This window comes from Sitophilus oryzae, unplaced genomic scaffold, assembly GCF_002938485.1.
Source record: "Sitophilus oryzae breed Bouriz unplaced genomic scaffold, Soryzae_2.0 scaffold_165_pilon_pilon, whole genome shotgun sequence".
Lineage (NCBI taxonomy): Eukaryota > Metazoa > Arthropoda > Insecta > Coleoptera > Curculionidae > Sitophilus > Sitophilus oryzae.
In genome coordinates, this window is record NW_022146347.1 from 1,698,152 (window position 1) to 1,714,809 (window position 16,658).

The 16,658-nt window shown below is 30.9% G+C and overlaps 1 protein-coding gene across 2 annotated transcripts in view; it reads right to left on the bottom strand.

Annotated features, from left to right (window-relative positions):
• LOC115880879 (probable dual specificity protein kinase madd-3) overlaps window positions 1–16,658 on the bottom strand; it is a 33,907-nt gene that overhangs the window by 4,259 nt on the left and 12,990 nt on the right. The window contains exons 2-8 of one of the 2 annotated variants that reach the window (XM_030898202.1): window positions 14,604–14,682; window positions 5,588–5,654; window positions 4,119–4,232; window positions 1,812–1,902; window positions 1,302–1,478; window positions 1,000–1,129; window positions 675–819 (exon numbers count right to left, since the gene is read on the bottom strand). In XM_030898202.1, coding sequence (XP_030754062.1) covers window positions 675–819; window positions 1,000–1,129; window positions 1,302–1,478; window positions 1,812–1,902; window positions 4,119–4,232; window positions 5,588–5,654; window positions 14,604–14,682 — 803 coding nt within the window. Of the gene's footprint in view, window positions 1–674; window positions 820–999; window positions 1,130–1,301; window positions 1,482–1,811; window positions 1,903–4,118; window positions 4,233–5,587; window positions 5,655–14,603; window positions 14,683–16,658 lie in introns of both variants that reach the window. The other variant, XM_030898201.1, reaches the window with a different exon arrangement.

Sequence of the window (16,658 nt, forward strand, 5' to 3'; positions counted from 1 at the left end):
GTACAAAATGAGTATAACATATAGTAGTATATCATATCTCTTTCTACAAACTGATGATAACTGAACATAACCTTACATAAGTGTATTTGATTAAATTACTTAAATATTAAAGAAATAACTTTAACTATGACCTCGAAATTGGTTGGCTGACAACCAATCGGTAGACAACTGACCTTTAAAGCATTGTTGATCTGTCAACCATAACCAACGGTTGTTCGCTCGAAATTGGCTTATGGTTATTTGCTTTGGTTTGTCAATTTTTTCCAAAAAATAAAATGTGACTAAAATGATACACTTTATTTGATATTTAGTTATTTTTTAAATACATATTATCGAATATAAATTATCCGCACAAATTAGAAAATATAGATAAACCCGCCGTAAACAAACAAATGGTTGCCTAGCAATTATGCGTTAGTTAAAAATCTTGCTTGGGTCAGTATCTGACCCACGGGTCATAGGTGCGTCATCGCTGGTCTATTTCGTGGTTATCACGTTCATCATCATCCTGATTTTATTTCATGATCTTTTTTATATCCCTTGTAGAATTTAAATTCTTAGTATTAAAATAATTTGTACAAAAATAAAGGTCACTGTGTATGCTCAAAATATGATTATCGTATATTTATTCTCTGGGTTACAATGATGAATATTCAAAAATGTCTTAAACTTACCGTCCAGGTATTTCTCCCAATATACGTTGCATCATAGCCAAATGTTCTCTATTGTCGTGAGTTTGAAATACTGTAATACCAAGGTAGAGTTCAAACAGTATACAACCAATTGACCAGACATCACATGGTTGAGCCCATCCTAATTCTAAAATTAAATAAAGTTTTACACACTAAAAAATTTTTTAAAATGTGTTTCATTTTGAGCAAGAATTTCTTTGAATATACATTTTTTTAATGTTTTGTGAAGTTGCAGTAGAAAGTAAATAACTGATTGTTTTTTTAACTGAAACTAGCAATCATTATTTTATTAGTCATTTTTACTCACCTAATATTACTTCTGGTGCTCTATAGTGTCTCGTTGAAACAATAGTACTGTGATGTTCATGATCAAATGTTGCACTGCCAAAATCTATTAGCTTAACGTCAGTCCTTTTCACCCGTTTGATTTCTCGACGCTAAAATAAGTTATAGCATAAACTGTAATATGTGGTAATATTATCGCAAATACTAATGTAATCACAATAAAAATACACAAAACTTAAGTCAACTTAGTAATTTTTGTTTGAACGGTTTACTGTCATATTAGGAAATGTGACAATTGTATAAATATAGCTGAACGTTCCTTACCTTTGATTCCCTCTTTGAATTGTGCACCAATTCATAATCAGAATCGACGAAAAGTATATTTTCTGGCTTCAAATCGGTATGCGTCAGTTTGTTATCATGTAGGAATTTAACTGAGTAGCATAACTGATAGCTGATGTGCCTTACTTGATCCAACGGATAGGGCTGGTAGTTGTTATCCTTCTAAGTTAAAAATAAAAACAAAAAAAAAGAAAAAAAAACTAAATTAATTCTAACGATAAACGGCCTATACATTACTCGCAGAGTAAGCCGAAGTAGGTCAAGGTCGAATAGTAAAGACGGTTACTTCGTGTTTCCTGGTCTAACTTTGTCTCCTCTCGGTTTATTTTCATTAGTCGAGAAAACATGAAATAACCCTTTTCATTATTCGATTTTGACCTACTTCGGCGTACTTCGCGAGTAGTGTAGAGGCGGTTTTAAATAACATTAAACCTTATATATAAATTGCAGAGCAAAAAATTATACAAATTAACGCTTGTATTAATGGCTTACCAAAAAATCGAAGACACTCAACCCTAGCATCTCAAAAGCGATACACATATGGCCGTTGTAATCAAACCAGTCCAACATTTTGACACATAAACTGGAAAAATAAATATATTATGTTAAAATACATACATATAAGTGGTATGTGATCGAAAAGAAACATCGTTACAATAAATGTAGAAATAAAATTCAAGCTTTACAATGTCTATTTTCCAATTCTTCAGTGACACATGATCGAGTATTATTTGAAGTTACTTTACAACTGTTATTTAGAAATAACATTTAACAGCTGTTGTTACATGTAGAAAAAAAAGGTGTGAAAATAACAATACACTAACAGTTCGTGCTTGCAAATTTTACAAAGTTCACAACAACTGTTACTTCCATAAACAACAAATATGAAAATAACAGTGTATTGACAGCAATGGTCTGCGATGTAAAGCAGAGGTCGCCGCGTCACTATATTTTACTAGGCTCGCAACAGTTGGTATTTTTAAAAACTAACAGATATGAAAATCAAAGTGCCGATACAGTACACCTAACAAATTCTTTGCATTGCCAATGAACATCGAACGATAGATTAGGTCACAATGATAATGATTATATTCATAAATAAAAAAAAATCATATTGTCAATGTCAAGCTATCCTCGTTTCATGATGAGGTATAGACTGTATTATGAGTTATAACTCAGGAAAGGGGGCACAATAGATCGTTAGGTCGCGGTGTGTTTATGTTCAGTTTACCCCGTCCCACTAGGGATGTTCGGTCCTAAGATTTCACTAGCGGTATCCGGTACCACGAAGTACCGGTATACCGGTTTACCGGCTACATGTACTGGTATACCGGCTACAACCGGTATACCGGTTCCAACAACTAAATCGGTGGAACCGATATACCAGCTGGACCGGAAGACCGGATGGTCAGACAGACCGGTTGGACCGGAAGACCAAACCGGAATATCGGAAAGACAGAAATAACAGTTTTGATTAAAAAAAAATTTAAATAGAAATAATAGAAAGTTCTCGTGCCTCTAACGTTAAGTAAATACGGTAACGTAATAAATACGGTATTTTGCGGGATAAATTTGATTTCTCGGAATATATCGTAAATCTATCCGTTACCGTTATAACGTTATTGATCTAACTTAAGATTCTCATTGTTTATGTTCACATTTCCGGCATATTCTTGATTTCTTGTCAACATTCTCTTTACTTATGAAAAATGGAAAAAGCACTGAAAGCTGCTGTTCTTGGAGATATAAATGGAGCGGGGAAATAAGGTGCTATTTTACATATTTTAAATAATAGAGCAGATGCTATTGAATATCGGCCTGAGTTTTACGGACCTATATAATATGCATGAGTGATCCATGAGTAAGATGCTTTACTTGAATTTTAGATGTACTAAAAAAAGAAGACTAGATAAGTACTAGACCAAACTAGACTAGCAATAATAATATACATCAAAATAAATTACATTGCATGCCCCTGACCGTATTATGATCGAAAAAAAAACGGCGTCCAGGCTTGTAAATAAACATCGATTAAATTCCCCATATAATTTTACATATAATATGTCAGCGATCTTCATTTCATAGCCATCACTGATGCAGTTTGTTTTCGATCATAGGGTACCTAGAGTAGGAGAACACAATCAGCTTTGCACAAAAACCTGTACCGAAAATTTTTATACAGTTTTTTTGATTTTCATATTATCATGAACCTATTTTTCTGTACCGATTGAAACCGGTCTTCCGGCATAGATTGAAACCGGTCTTTCGGGACCGATTTAAACCGGTCTTCCGTTACCGGTACCGAAACCGGTATACCGGTCTTGTAAAAGACGATACCGATACCGGAATATTTCAAAAGTACCGGTCTTGGCACCGGTATACCGGAAGACCGAACATGCCTACCGCCCACTCATTCTACATTCTTCTACATCCCCGTTTCCTTATGATATTTTGACTTTTTAAAAATAAAACCGATAAATATCAGAAACCTGTTACCTTCAGCTATTATTTTATGATAAATGTAACAGGCCCAACAGTTATTTAGAAAAATAACAGTTCTGCCGAGCTTGGGTTACTGGTTTTATCATCAAAAAAAATATTATTACTCCCGGTCCTTTCAAAAAGTCTTCAAATCACTCACTAACAACTGTCACTGTCAAGAAGCTACAGACAATAGACATATAAACACTCCAAACTGAAATGGTTCTTCTAGGCCTACTGTGACGGCATTTTAATTCGACTTCATGGAATGGTTAAGATTAGAAACGACAGTTTTTGTGAAAATAAAATTTTACTTACTGTACACTATCTGGATCTTTGTCAGCTAATTTCTCTAAAACGTTGATTTCCAGTTTAGCTGCCTCTCTATATTTTTCGACATTCTTTATTATCTTCAATGCCATGGAATGATCCCTAAAGAAAAATTATTATTAGCAAAGGTTGCAAAAAATACTTGAATTTAGAATAAAAGTTAACCTAACTTTTTGACTTTACATTTTATGTTTAGTTTCTGAATTTTAATTATTTAGTTCCAACATTGAACTGAGTTATTTCATTTATGAAAATTAATATGATTATAAAATTTTAGTTCAAATGACAAAAACATAGTTTTGTTTTAAAAATAACCTCTTTTTCATAGATTACAGTTGAGGGTTGGAACCTTTGGTGTTACACAGCAAAATAAAACACTAAATCACCACAATACACCAAAACACTTTTACTTTTATACTGGACGCGCGTTTCGCTAACCATGTTAGCATCATCAGCAGATGATTATAAACTTTAAGTTTTTAATTTAAAGTTTAAGTTTATAATCATCTGCTGATGATGCTAACATGGTTAGCGAAACGCGCGTCCAGTGTAAAAGTAAAAGTGTTTTGGGCCATTGTGGTGATTTAGTGTTTTATTTTGCTCTTTTTCATAATTTGTGTATATATGATAACCAAGTTCCTATTTCTTATTTTTATTAAAAAAAATTGTGCAATGATGTATACATATCACACACATATATACATATCATCACATATGATGAATACATATCAAATGGGGAATGAATCGTAACATATAAAATATTTCTTTTTCGAAATATCTAATGAGAAAGAAATAATAAGAGTTTATTAGATTGGACTATCAAAGTCTTCCGTCCTATATCAATACCTTGATGGATTCGACTTCTGAGAAATGAGATTTTTGGCTCGACTTTAAAAGTTGCTAGAGATATAAGGTGAATGAGATATTTTTATACATTCTAAAATAGTCTCGGTAACTCATTGATTGAAGTTGTTTTCTAGGTTTTATGGTCCCCTGTTTCTCAACAAAAATTATGTTTCAATGAAAAATTAGTAGAGCACGAAAACAAAAAAATGAGAAAAACACTGAAGTAAATACTGATGCAGATGTCAGCAATATCAGCTAAGCAAGTCAACAGTATCTACAAATCTAAGCTTATAAATAAGAGCTGACAAGTCAAGTGTGTTAAAAATATTTTAAACGCTTTATTTTTATTTCCCAAATATTTAATTTCATATTATTTTGCTTCACTTTTAAATCTATAGATGTTAAAATATGTTTTTAAGTCAATAAATTAATGATAGATATATGTCCCATGAGAAGTTCCCGAGGAAGTTCCTCAAAAAAACTGAACTATTTAAAAAGATCATTATTTATATTAATACATCTCAAAAAAATAACAATTATATAATCATTATGTAGATGTTTTAAATATAACTTGTAAGATCTAGTAACGTAATATAAAAATATCAACTTACATTTCCATATCTTTGACTTTCACTACTTTGCCAAACGTTCCTTCGCCCAGAGTGCCAACAATTTTATCTGCAATTTAACAACAAAAAGAATGAGCAACCTTCTTACTCAAGGCAGATTACGAAGCTTGGTTTCATTGATACGCCGAAAACACCTGTGTCTATTATTCGTTTAATAAAATATTTCACTTTTAATTACAAATCGTATTATTTTTTTCATTAAGAAATAAAAATATATGGGAGCTATTTGTATAAAGAACATAAAGCTTTATTTTTCTTGATGATTTGACGGTATTTTAATACATTAGTTGGTTTTTTTAATTTTGAAATATGTAAGTCAGACAGACTGTTCAAATTATTTAGTATATCATAATAGATATAATAAATGTGGTAACATACCTCAAAATGTCTTTAAAAATAAAAGATATAATAGGTCTATACTTAAATACGTCATATATTTAAATAATTTACTTTCTGAGAAATAAAATAACTTAAACTTGGTAAGAATCGTTTTATAATATCTATCAAGCATTTTAACACTAAAATGACTGACAGCTAAAAATCTCTATTTAGTTTTTAAATGGCAGAACAAATTATCGGAAAAGTTGTTATTGGCTCTTAGAACAGTGCTGAACCCACTTTTTGATTCCAATTTAGATTTTTATTAACTTGTTTTAGCAGCACACTTATTAGTTAAATATATGTGATGCCAGTTATTTCCCCTATTTATCTGAGTGATATAATCCTTAATGATGACCTCTAAATACACACACAACTTAGATTTCGATATTTTTGAAAAATACACCCCCTCCGGTAGCTAATTAATTAAACCACATCCTCATAATAGAAAGCTTTAATTATCATCAGAAACAAGACAGTTTTACAAATAGCCCTTGAAAAATAATTTATTGGCATTTATATACCCGGCGCGTCTCAAAAGTGGTTCACCCCTATAAGTTTTTTATTTTTTCAGATAGAAAAACGAGCTTTGGTATGTTATTAGTATTTAACATAAATTAGGATTGATTGGCGTGTTCAATTGTTGTTGGTCACTTCCTGTTTCACCGGAAACGACTACAACTTTTGATTATTAAATGGCACCCTCGGTATGTTTTTACTTTATTCGATAGAAAATGTCACTCTGAATAGAATGACATATCATATGTCAACTTTTGACATTTTCGCATACGTTCTATTTAAAATTATAACATGGTTCATATCGAAAATTTGACTCGAAATGCCAAGTGTGTGGCATCAAATTATTCGTAAAAAAATGCTTTATCGAAATATGCTAATGAGTCACCCTCGTTCCATTTGAAAAAATTGAGTTATGATTGAAAATACGATTTGATCATCTTTTAACCGGCCAGGACAAGACACTAAAAACATTAGACGATCAAATCTATTTTTCCAAGGCCCCTTCATTAAAAATTAGTGTTTTAACATAGCCATGGCACTCTAGATTGAAATTTAAAATACGATTGTTTCTTAAGTGAGAATGTCAAAAGTTGACATGATATGTCAGAATGTCATTTTCTATTGAATAATGTAAAAAATTACCGAGGATGCCATTTAAAAATCAAAAGTTGTAGTCATTTTCGGTGAAACAGGAAGTGACCAAAAACAAGTGAATACCTCAATCAATACTAATTTAGGTCATATACTACCATACCAAATCTCGTTTTTTATCTGAAAAAATAAAAAAGTTATAGGGGTGAGCCACATTTGAGACACACCCGGTATATGTCATTAAATTTTAAGAGGTACCTACAATTCCCAATTCCATAACAACTAAAATAATTTCTTAGTACCATATGATCGAAAAAAACGGCGTCAAGTTCAAGCTTGACAATCAATGGAGATGACAATCAACATTCACAGATCTTGTCATAAAATGACAATAATCTTCATTTCCAAGCCAACTCTGACGCCATTTTTTCGATCCCATGGCGTGTTCCTGTTATGTATGTATTTAGATATATAAATAATACTGAAATGATGTCACATGAAAACAGATTTTTTCTAAGTTAATTTAATTTCTGTTTTAAAAATTATTAGTTTTGTTAATTTAATACATTTTAATACATACGATCATCACATAAATATTTGACTAACAAATAAACAACCCGATATTTTTCTTCTATCGCGAGAAACGACTGTTATTGGTTAAAAATAACTAAGAAATCAGTTTTCTAGGTGTATGTAACATTGAAGCAATAACTAACTTATTCAAATATTTTTCCAAAATTTGCCACCAAACGCAATATTTAGTGTTTTACTTACCCGAGTAATAGGTTATATTTTTTTGTTCGTTTTTAATCAAATTCAAATCAGAAATTAACGACAAACTTATGTTTTACCTATATCAATTAATTAAAACTCCTATATGATATCGACTTTACCTGTGCCACTGCATATTTTAAAATATCAACTTACTGTGAATAATACGCGTGTTCACAAAAGTATAATAATAACGGACAGAATCCAAATAACCATAGTATTATTTTTATTAAATTATGTATGAGGAAACCAAGCATCGCCTTCTAACCTAATATCGCTTAAACATAAATAATTCCATGCAAAAAAAATAGAATTAATCCTAAACATCTATTCGATAGAATAAAAACTACTTGTAATCGAGTGTGTCCAAATTTACAAGCAGTTTTATGAAAACGAAAAAATTTTGCTGGAACAATTTTTAAAAAGTTAATACGGAACCTATCCTTGTATCCTTTACGGGATTATTCAGAATTTCTTTTCTTGTCGTATAACATAATGTTCTTCTCAAAATTCGATGATGTAGAGAACATTCCACTCCTGTTCAACTAAGTATAATAAGAATAACTTTTTAACTTCAATACTGATGAATGATTCAATGATTCAATACTTCACCTGTACAAAATGTTACACGATAAACATAAATAAAATGTAGAATTGCTCTGATAAAAATGAAATACTTTTTCAATTATTAGTGTTTGTTTTTGTTCTTATTTATAAGTTATAATTTATGATCGAGCAGGCTTTGAATTTCGACAGTTAACAAATCTAATAATTTCGCTTAAGAACTGTTTATCTGTCAACTGATATGACATCAAGCATACTTGATCCTAAGTCAAACTATTGGATCATAAGATCATATTGTATTTGATATTCGATATACAGGGTGGTCCGAATTGTATTCCGGAAACTTTGGCAGCATATTCTGCAGATAAAAATAAATAAAAAAGTTCGTATAAATGTAGGTCCTAAAATGCTTACTTTCAGAGATACAGGGTGTAGAAGTTTCATTTTTATTTCGATTTTTTCCTAATAATTTCTGAAGTAACGTCAATATTATATTTAGATGAAAATTGGTGTCTGGAAGTTTTCTGATATGAGAAATTTGATTTTGATGTCAATATGACTCCTACTGGTAGAGGGCGCCACCTACATGTGTTTTAACTGTTTTGAAGCGTAATAACTTTTTGTCCGTACCTGTATAAAACTACCGAGCGAAAAAATATACATCTCTGTGACTTTTTACGTAAAAAATATCTCTTTGTAAAGATCCCTACGAGCAACCGTTCTTAAGATATTTAGAATGGAAATAGTCAATATATTTCATTATTGACGAAAAATAAATACGTTGAGTAAATAGTTATTTCACTGAAATAATAAATTTGAAAATTTTTATTTTTTTTAAATTAATCATAAATTTTTCTGCAAAAAATGATGATAAAACAGTTTCTGTTGAACTTTTGGCACAAAAATATTTCAAATTTATGATTTCAGTTTAATAACTATTTAATCAACATGTTTAACTAATGTCAATGATGACAGGTATTAATAATTTCGATTCCAAATATCTCGAAAATCATTACTCGTAGCCATTTTTACCAAGAGACGTTTTTTACGTAAAAAACGTCGTAAATGTATATTTTTTTACTCAGTAGTTTTATATAGGTACAGACGAAAAGTTATTACTCTTCAAACCGGTTAATAATAAAATATGTAGGTGGCGCCCTCTACTAGTAGGAGCCATATTGACATCAAAATCAAATTTCTCATGTCAAAAACCTCCCAGATACCAATTTTCATTCAAATATTGACTTTACTTCAGAAATTATTTTGAAAAAATCGAAATAAAAATGAAACTTCTACACCCTGTATTTCCGAAACTAAGCATTTTAGGACATACATTTATAGGAACTTTTTTACTTATTTTTATCTGCAGAATCTGCTGCCGAAGTTTCCGGAATACAATTCGGACCACCCTGTATATAAGGTATCGCAATCTGTAAATGTTGGTCTTACAAATGCATGTCACTTTACTACATACAACTTGTTATGCCAAAAATAAAATAAATATTTATTAATTTTCAACGTCATTTTTCTCGCCAATATAAATTTATTGGCAAAAATAACTATTCACTCCTATTCAAAAACAACATTCCACTGAGTAAAATATTTACTTAAAAAAAACTAAATAAAATAATACTTTAAACTTTAAATGAATGTTGTGTATATGTTACGGTTAAAGTCCGATGTCCAGAATGTCGACATTAACATGTTAATGTTTGGGTTACGTTATGTTTTTAGTTGTTTTGTTGTGTGTTATTCTCGAGATTAACCGGGTAATGTCGACATTAACCGGACATCGGACCTTAACCGTAACATACATATATACGTTCAAAAAATAATATTCTTCGGTACATTATACAACATTATAGTAAAATGACTGGTGATAATCATCATCTGATAAGAGAATATCAGTAGAATCAAAGGTAGAATGTGCTCTTACTAGTCGAAATGTCATTTTAAAGTGTTTTGTATAAACATTTAAATAATAAAAACAATTGTAGTCAAAGGACATTTCATTGCATATTGGATACAAGTAAAATTATTTAATTTTTCAATACTTTCGCATGTTTTCTATTAGATCAGTAATCTTTTAAGAAATACAGCAACTTTGCAGACAAACAATTCTTATGAAATTTTCGTTAGTTTGTTTAATTGTCGACTTCCGAAAACCAACTGAAACACTAAAATTTCTGACTATACGAGTACAATATATCCGAATATTATATTAATAAAAATAAATAAATTTGACTGTTTTTTACCATAATTCTTTCTTTTTAGAAACAATTGTAATTCTTTTTTAAACAGATATAATGAAACCATTAATAGATCGTGTGAGAATAATAAAATAGGATAGTTATAAAAATATTATTTCAGTTCGAGCTTTCTTATGTATATCGCTCAAATTACTGGCAGTTTTTGTGATGACTTCAATAGCATACCAACTGTTATTGCCAAGAACAGTTTAAGCAAAATTTGAACGGAAATGATAATATTATGCCTACTGTGATATCAATTTCATTCGATCATATGACATTGTTAATATCTTTTAAAATAAGTACTGTAAAAACGCTAGCCAGTCGAGAGTTATATGGAGTTAAATTTTATTAAACCGCCAACAAAAAAAAAGATATGAAAATTCTAAATTAAATTAATATCTCCCTTAATGCAGAACCAATATACAGGTTGTTCTAATATTCCACAGATATAGAAGCACAACGTGTGTTTGGAATCAAAATAAGTTTACCCTTCTCGTATATAAGTTTAAATCAAGCAAAAAAAGGTCAAGTTTAAAAAAGCATTTAAAAGGTCTTTTCAAGCACTTTAAAAACAGTCATATTCATTTTCTTCGAAAAAAGTGTTCTTTCGCCATTGTTTTACGGTAAAAGTATGCAATTTTTAGTTTTCGAATAATAAAAAATTACCTGTACAGAGTAATAACTCAGCTATTATTACACCTACGGCAATCAACAAAGAATGAGTCGATTCGCTATTCCTAAAGCTTAATTTTTGCTTTATATGAGATTTGCGATTTTCGAGTTACTTATAAAAAATGGCAGAAAAATTGACCTAAATGACCTTGAATCTTAAATAAGTCGGAAAATATTAATTTTCTGAAAAAATGTTATAGAACATTTTTTCCTTAGAATTCACCCCTTTATTAGTTTTTGCAATTAAAATGGGTGATTTATTTTTCACACCCGGGAAGTGGTGGCACTCGCCCCGAAGGTGAAAGCACACATTATTAATAAGTTAAATTTTACACAATCTATTAACTACAGTATGTCCCCGGATTGTCTTTACAAGAAGAAACGGTTTTTATTATTGACATTTTGTAAAAAATGCATTCTTCATAAAAAAAAATTTGCTTCTTCTAAAATGGCAAATTCCGTTTATACTCTTCCAAATATCCATACCGCTTTAGAGAAAATTAAAAAAAAATATGAAAATATAGTTGAATTTTACATAATAAGATCATGATAAGTTCTAAGAATCGAAACGCGTTTCTATGGTAATATAATTTCGGTTTCATTCTTCACTGTTATTGATTGAATTTTAATTAGTCATATTTTTTACTGTTTTAAAATGTTAAAGAATCACAAAATTTATTTGGTTCAGTGCTATGGAAAAGGTGATTATAAATTTTGTGCTTGGTTTAACTAAAATAGCAAAAAATAGCAATGACGTTAATTAAAATTAATACTAACCATCTATCAAAGAATGAAAACTAAATTATATTACCATATAGAAATAAATTCAACTAAATTTTCATATTTTTTTTTAAATTTTCTCTAAAGCGGTATAGAAATTGGAAAAGTATAAATGGAATTTACCATTTTAAAACAAGCAAAAATTTTATGAAGAATGCATTTTTCCCAAAATGTCAAGCAGAAATGTTTATCACCTTCAATGCCGCCTATTTTGTTTTGTAAAAAGGTCTTCATAATAGCAAAATAAAACACTAAATCGCCACAATACACCAAAACACTTTTACTTTTACACTGGACGCGCGTTTCGCTAACCATGTTAGCATCATCAGCAGATGATTATAAACTTTTAGAGTTTAAGTAAAAGTGTTTTGGTGTATTTTGGTGATTTAGTGTTTTATTTTGCTGTGTAACACCAAAGGTTCCAACCCTCCACTGTAGTCTTCATAATATTAATATAGTATTAGCATTTTATCGTATTATTTTGAGATTTTTTTCGTTTCGAGCTGGACCTAAAAAATACTTCTTGTCGGGTTAAGCGTTAAAATCTAGTATGCGAAATTACTCTAGTTGGTGAAGATGTTGAATGTTGGTAGGGTCATAATCATTTTTGATAACCTTCATACATTTAAAATCAATTAACGGTATAGTTTTGATAGTCGCCCTTTTCTGTTTACATATTTTGATTCCAAAACTGCATAGTAGTTATATGTCCACGGTATCTTGAGACAACCTGTATACTAACTTTTGATGAAATTTAGATATTAAAGTATGTACGAATCAAGACAGCATTCAAACAGAGTAGATTAATGCTCAACTAATTAAATGATAATGTTTAAAATAATCGGACATTAAAAGATTTAACTAGTAAGTTCTACAATCGATTCATGTCGCCTTTCTGGTTATTTTAGTACCCTAAGTCATAATTCATACATACTGTCAAATGTCACATTATTGGTATATTTTTTTTTAATGGGAGATTTAAAACACTAGTTCACCACAATACACCAAAACACTTTTACTTTTGCACTGGACGCGCGTTTCGCTAACTATGTTAGCATCATAAAAACCAAACACAGTTTTAATCATCTGCTGATGATGCTAACATGGTTAGCGAAACGCGCGTCCAGTGCAAAAATATAAGTGTTTTTATGTCTTCTGGTGAATTAGTGTTTTATTTTGCGGTTTTATTTTAAAAACACCAAAGGTTCCAACTCCCAACTGTAATGGGAGATTTGCTACCTAATATACTAGAAGGATATTAGAAAGCAAGTTCCTTTAGCAATTTTGTAGGTATAAATTTCAAAGAAAAATGTATGTAAAAATAATGTATAACGAACTATAATATACCGGGTGCGTCTCAAAAGTGGCTCACCCCTATAATTTCTTTGTTTTTGCAGTTAAAAAAACGAGGTTTGGTATGTTAGTATATGACATAAATTAGGATTGATTGACGTATTCAATTGTTTTCGGTCACTTCCTGTTTCACCGGATATTACAACAACTTTTGATTTTTAAATGGCACCCTCGGTATTTTTTTTACTTTATTCGATAATAACTAACACTCTGAATGGAATGACATATCATATGTCAACTTTTGACATTTTTGAATATGGTTTATTTGAAATTATAACTTGCGGTACGTAACGAAAATTTGGTTTGAAATACCAAGTGTGTGGGATCAAATTATTCGTAAAAAAATGCCTTTTCCAAATATGCTAATGAGCCACCCGCGTTCCATTTGAAAAAATTGAGATATGATTTAAATACGATTTGAGCATTTAACTGGCCAGGACAAGACACTAAAAACAATAGACGATTAAATCTATTTTTCTAAGACTCCCTGATTAAGAATTAGTGTTTTTAACATAACCATGGCACTCTAGATTGAATTTTAAAATACGATTTTGTCTTAAGCAAAAAAGCGTTTATGTCAAAAATTGATATATTATATGTCATTCTATTCAGAATGTAATTTTCTATCGAATAAAGTTAAAAAATACCGAGGGTGCCATTTAAAAATCAAAAGTTGTAGTCATTTCCGGTGAAACAGAAAGTGACAGAAAACAATTGAATACGTCAATCAACCCTAATTTATGTCATATACTAACATACCAAATATCGTTTTTTTATCTGAAAAAATAAAAAAGTTATAGGGGTGAGCCACTTTTGAGACGCACCCGGTATAGTTCGTTGGGCATATAGTTGGAAAACTTAAAACCAATACATATATTAATATGTCTTCATGAAAAATTTATAAATCAGAAAAAATGTGCTATGTAACAAATTTTTGATATACATGACGTCTCATTTAAACAAAATCCAATTTGTATCAATAACTGTGGCATTTGACATCGTATACCATTCCGTATTAAATTAATTTAAACAGTTGAACAAGAGTCGAAAATTTATCGACACCAACGAATTTCGAGAAGCGCTCTTTAATTTAATTATATCAAGCGGTATTCACACACATCGATCTTGTAGGATGTCTCCTGATCGGTAAATTAGGTGGCCTTCATCGTCATCTTCCAAAGAGGACCCTCGAGAGCTCTGTATTGCCGGCCCGTCATCAACATCGTTGTCCAATCGTGTGGCGTGGTCGGTATTCGGGTGGCGGGCGCAGTCGTCCAACGGTCATCATCGTCATCGATTGGGCGGCGTCGAGCAACGGCGTGGTAGAGTGTCATGGTCATCGTCAAAGTGGCAACAGCGTACGCAAGGTTGATAGTGGCCCGACAAGCAAAGACAGAGGCAAACGGATTGCCAAATCAACAATCGTTTTCTTCAAAATGGCACACATAATAGATGCAATTATATTGAGGCATATGTGGCATCAGAAATATTGTACGTTTTAAATGAAGTTTTATAGATAATTTATTGAATGAAGCAGCAGTGATCAAAATGACAACAGTTAAATATACCTATTATAAAAAAAATAGCAAATCAAATTTGACAGACCAAGCATATCTGTATTATGATATCAAATTTGTCACGATTAAGATGTAGATCATTTAGAAAAAAACTATATTAAAGCGTGGTTGACAAGATCAAAGTGGACTTGGAATCAAGTCAACCGGATGCTGCCATATAAATATACTTAAATCGACGTTGCGCGCGTCTCACGTTTATACTGTTTCTGTGGTATCAAAATTGAGTTGGAAGGTTTCGTAGTATTCAAGTAAGTTTGCAGCTAATCTACTTACTTTGATGTGAAAAAGTCTTCCAACTCGAACTGGATAAAACAGTCAATAGTCAATACTATACAAGCAGCGTACAAGACTCGCGCAGCACTATTATAAGTACAGTTATATGGTAGCAGCGAAGTGTACTTGGTCTAAGTACATTCGGACCGTGTCAACACGCCTTAAGGACAGTGTAAAAAAGCATAATTAATTATGAGATATCTACAATTTTATTTTTGTTTTGACTACTGTCTCTTACTGTAAAGACAGCGTCAATTATAACAAGTTGTTAAGCCCCGTCTACACTTAATGTCTTTACCTTACGTCTTACATGTTCAAGCAAAACGTATCAAATAAAACGGACGGTTTTACTTGAGCTGAGTTAAGACGGAAGATCGTGTAGAGAACTGACAGGATCAGTCAGTTTTACAACAAAAACTGTCTGTCCTTTTGCCTACACTGAAAATAAGTAAATCTAAAAAAAATAATACGGACACATAATAATACATGGTTCGGGAATAGTGCGTCGAGCATCTGTAGCTCCTAGAATTAAAAACTCGGGAATTTTGTTTAAGTGCAAACCTAAAGTATGTACTAGGATGTATTTCAGGAAAACATTTTAACTTCTATAGGGTGACCGGGATATAGGTGGATCGGGATAATTTTTTTGAAACATATTTTTTATTTATTGTTTAATTTCTCTGAAATTATCGAAATATATTTACTCATGTCTTAGGATAAGGTAAAGTGATCTGAAAAAAGCCAAAAATGTACTAATATATAAGGTGTTACATTTAAAAAGATCATCCCGATCTACTCACACTTGTTTGAGCCACCCTATAAAAGTTAAAATATTTTTCTGAAATACATCCTCGTGCATACTTTTTAAACAAAATTTCCAACTTTTATATTCTAGGAGCTACAGATGCTCGACGCACTATTGTCGGACCCTGTATTAAAAGTGATTTTTAAAAAACTGATATTTTGCATAGTTTTACAAAATAAAGTAATTTTACAAAATTGTTCAGATATTTAATGATTATTATCAAACAACACTATTTTCACACAATTAGCTTTGCCTGTTTACAAATGAAATTTTTTAAACCATAAATTCAATTTTGTAGTAAAATCCCGTAGTTTAGTCTTTTCAACTTTACTAAATATTTGAATCGCCTAAATCATCTTACAACTAGAAAACCATCTAAAGAACTGTCGTCAGTTTTCTAGATTGTTTTCCATATTAACTAACAAGAATAAAGCGTTAAGTGTAGACGCAGCTTAAAGGCCAAAAGAAATTCCCTTAAAGACAGAGAAATTATTGCCTGTTAATGAACAGAATCGGAT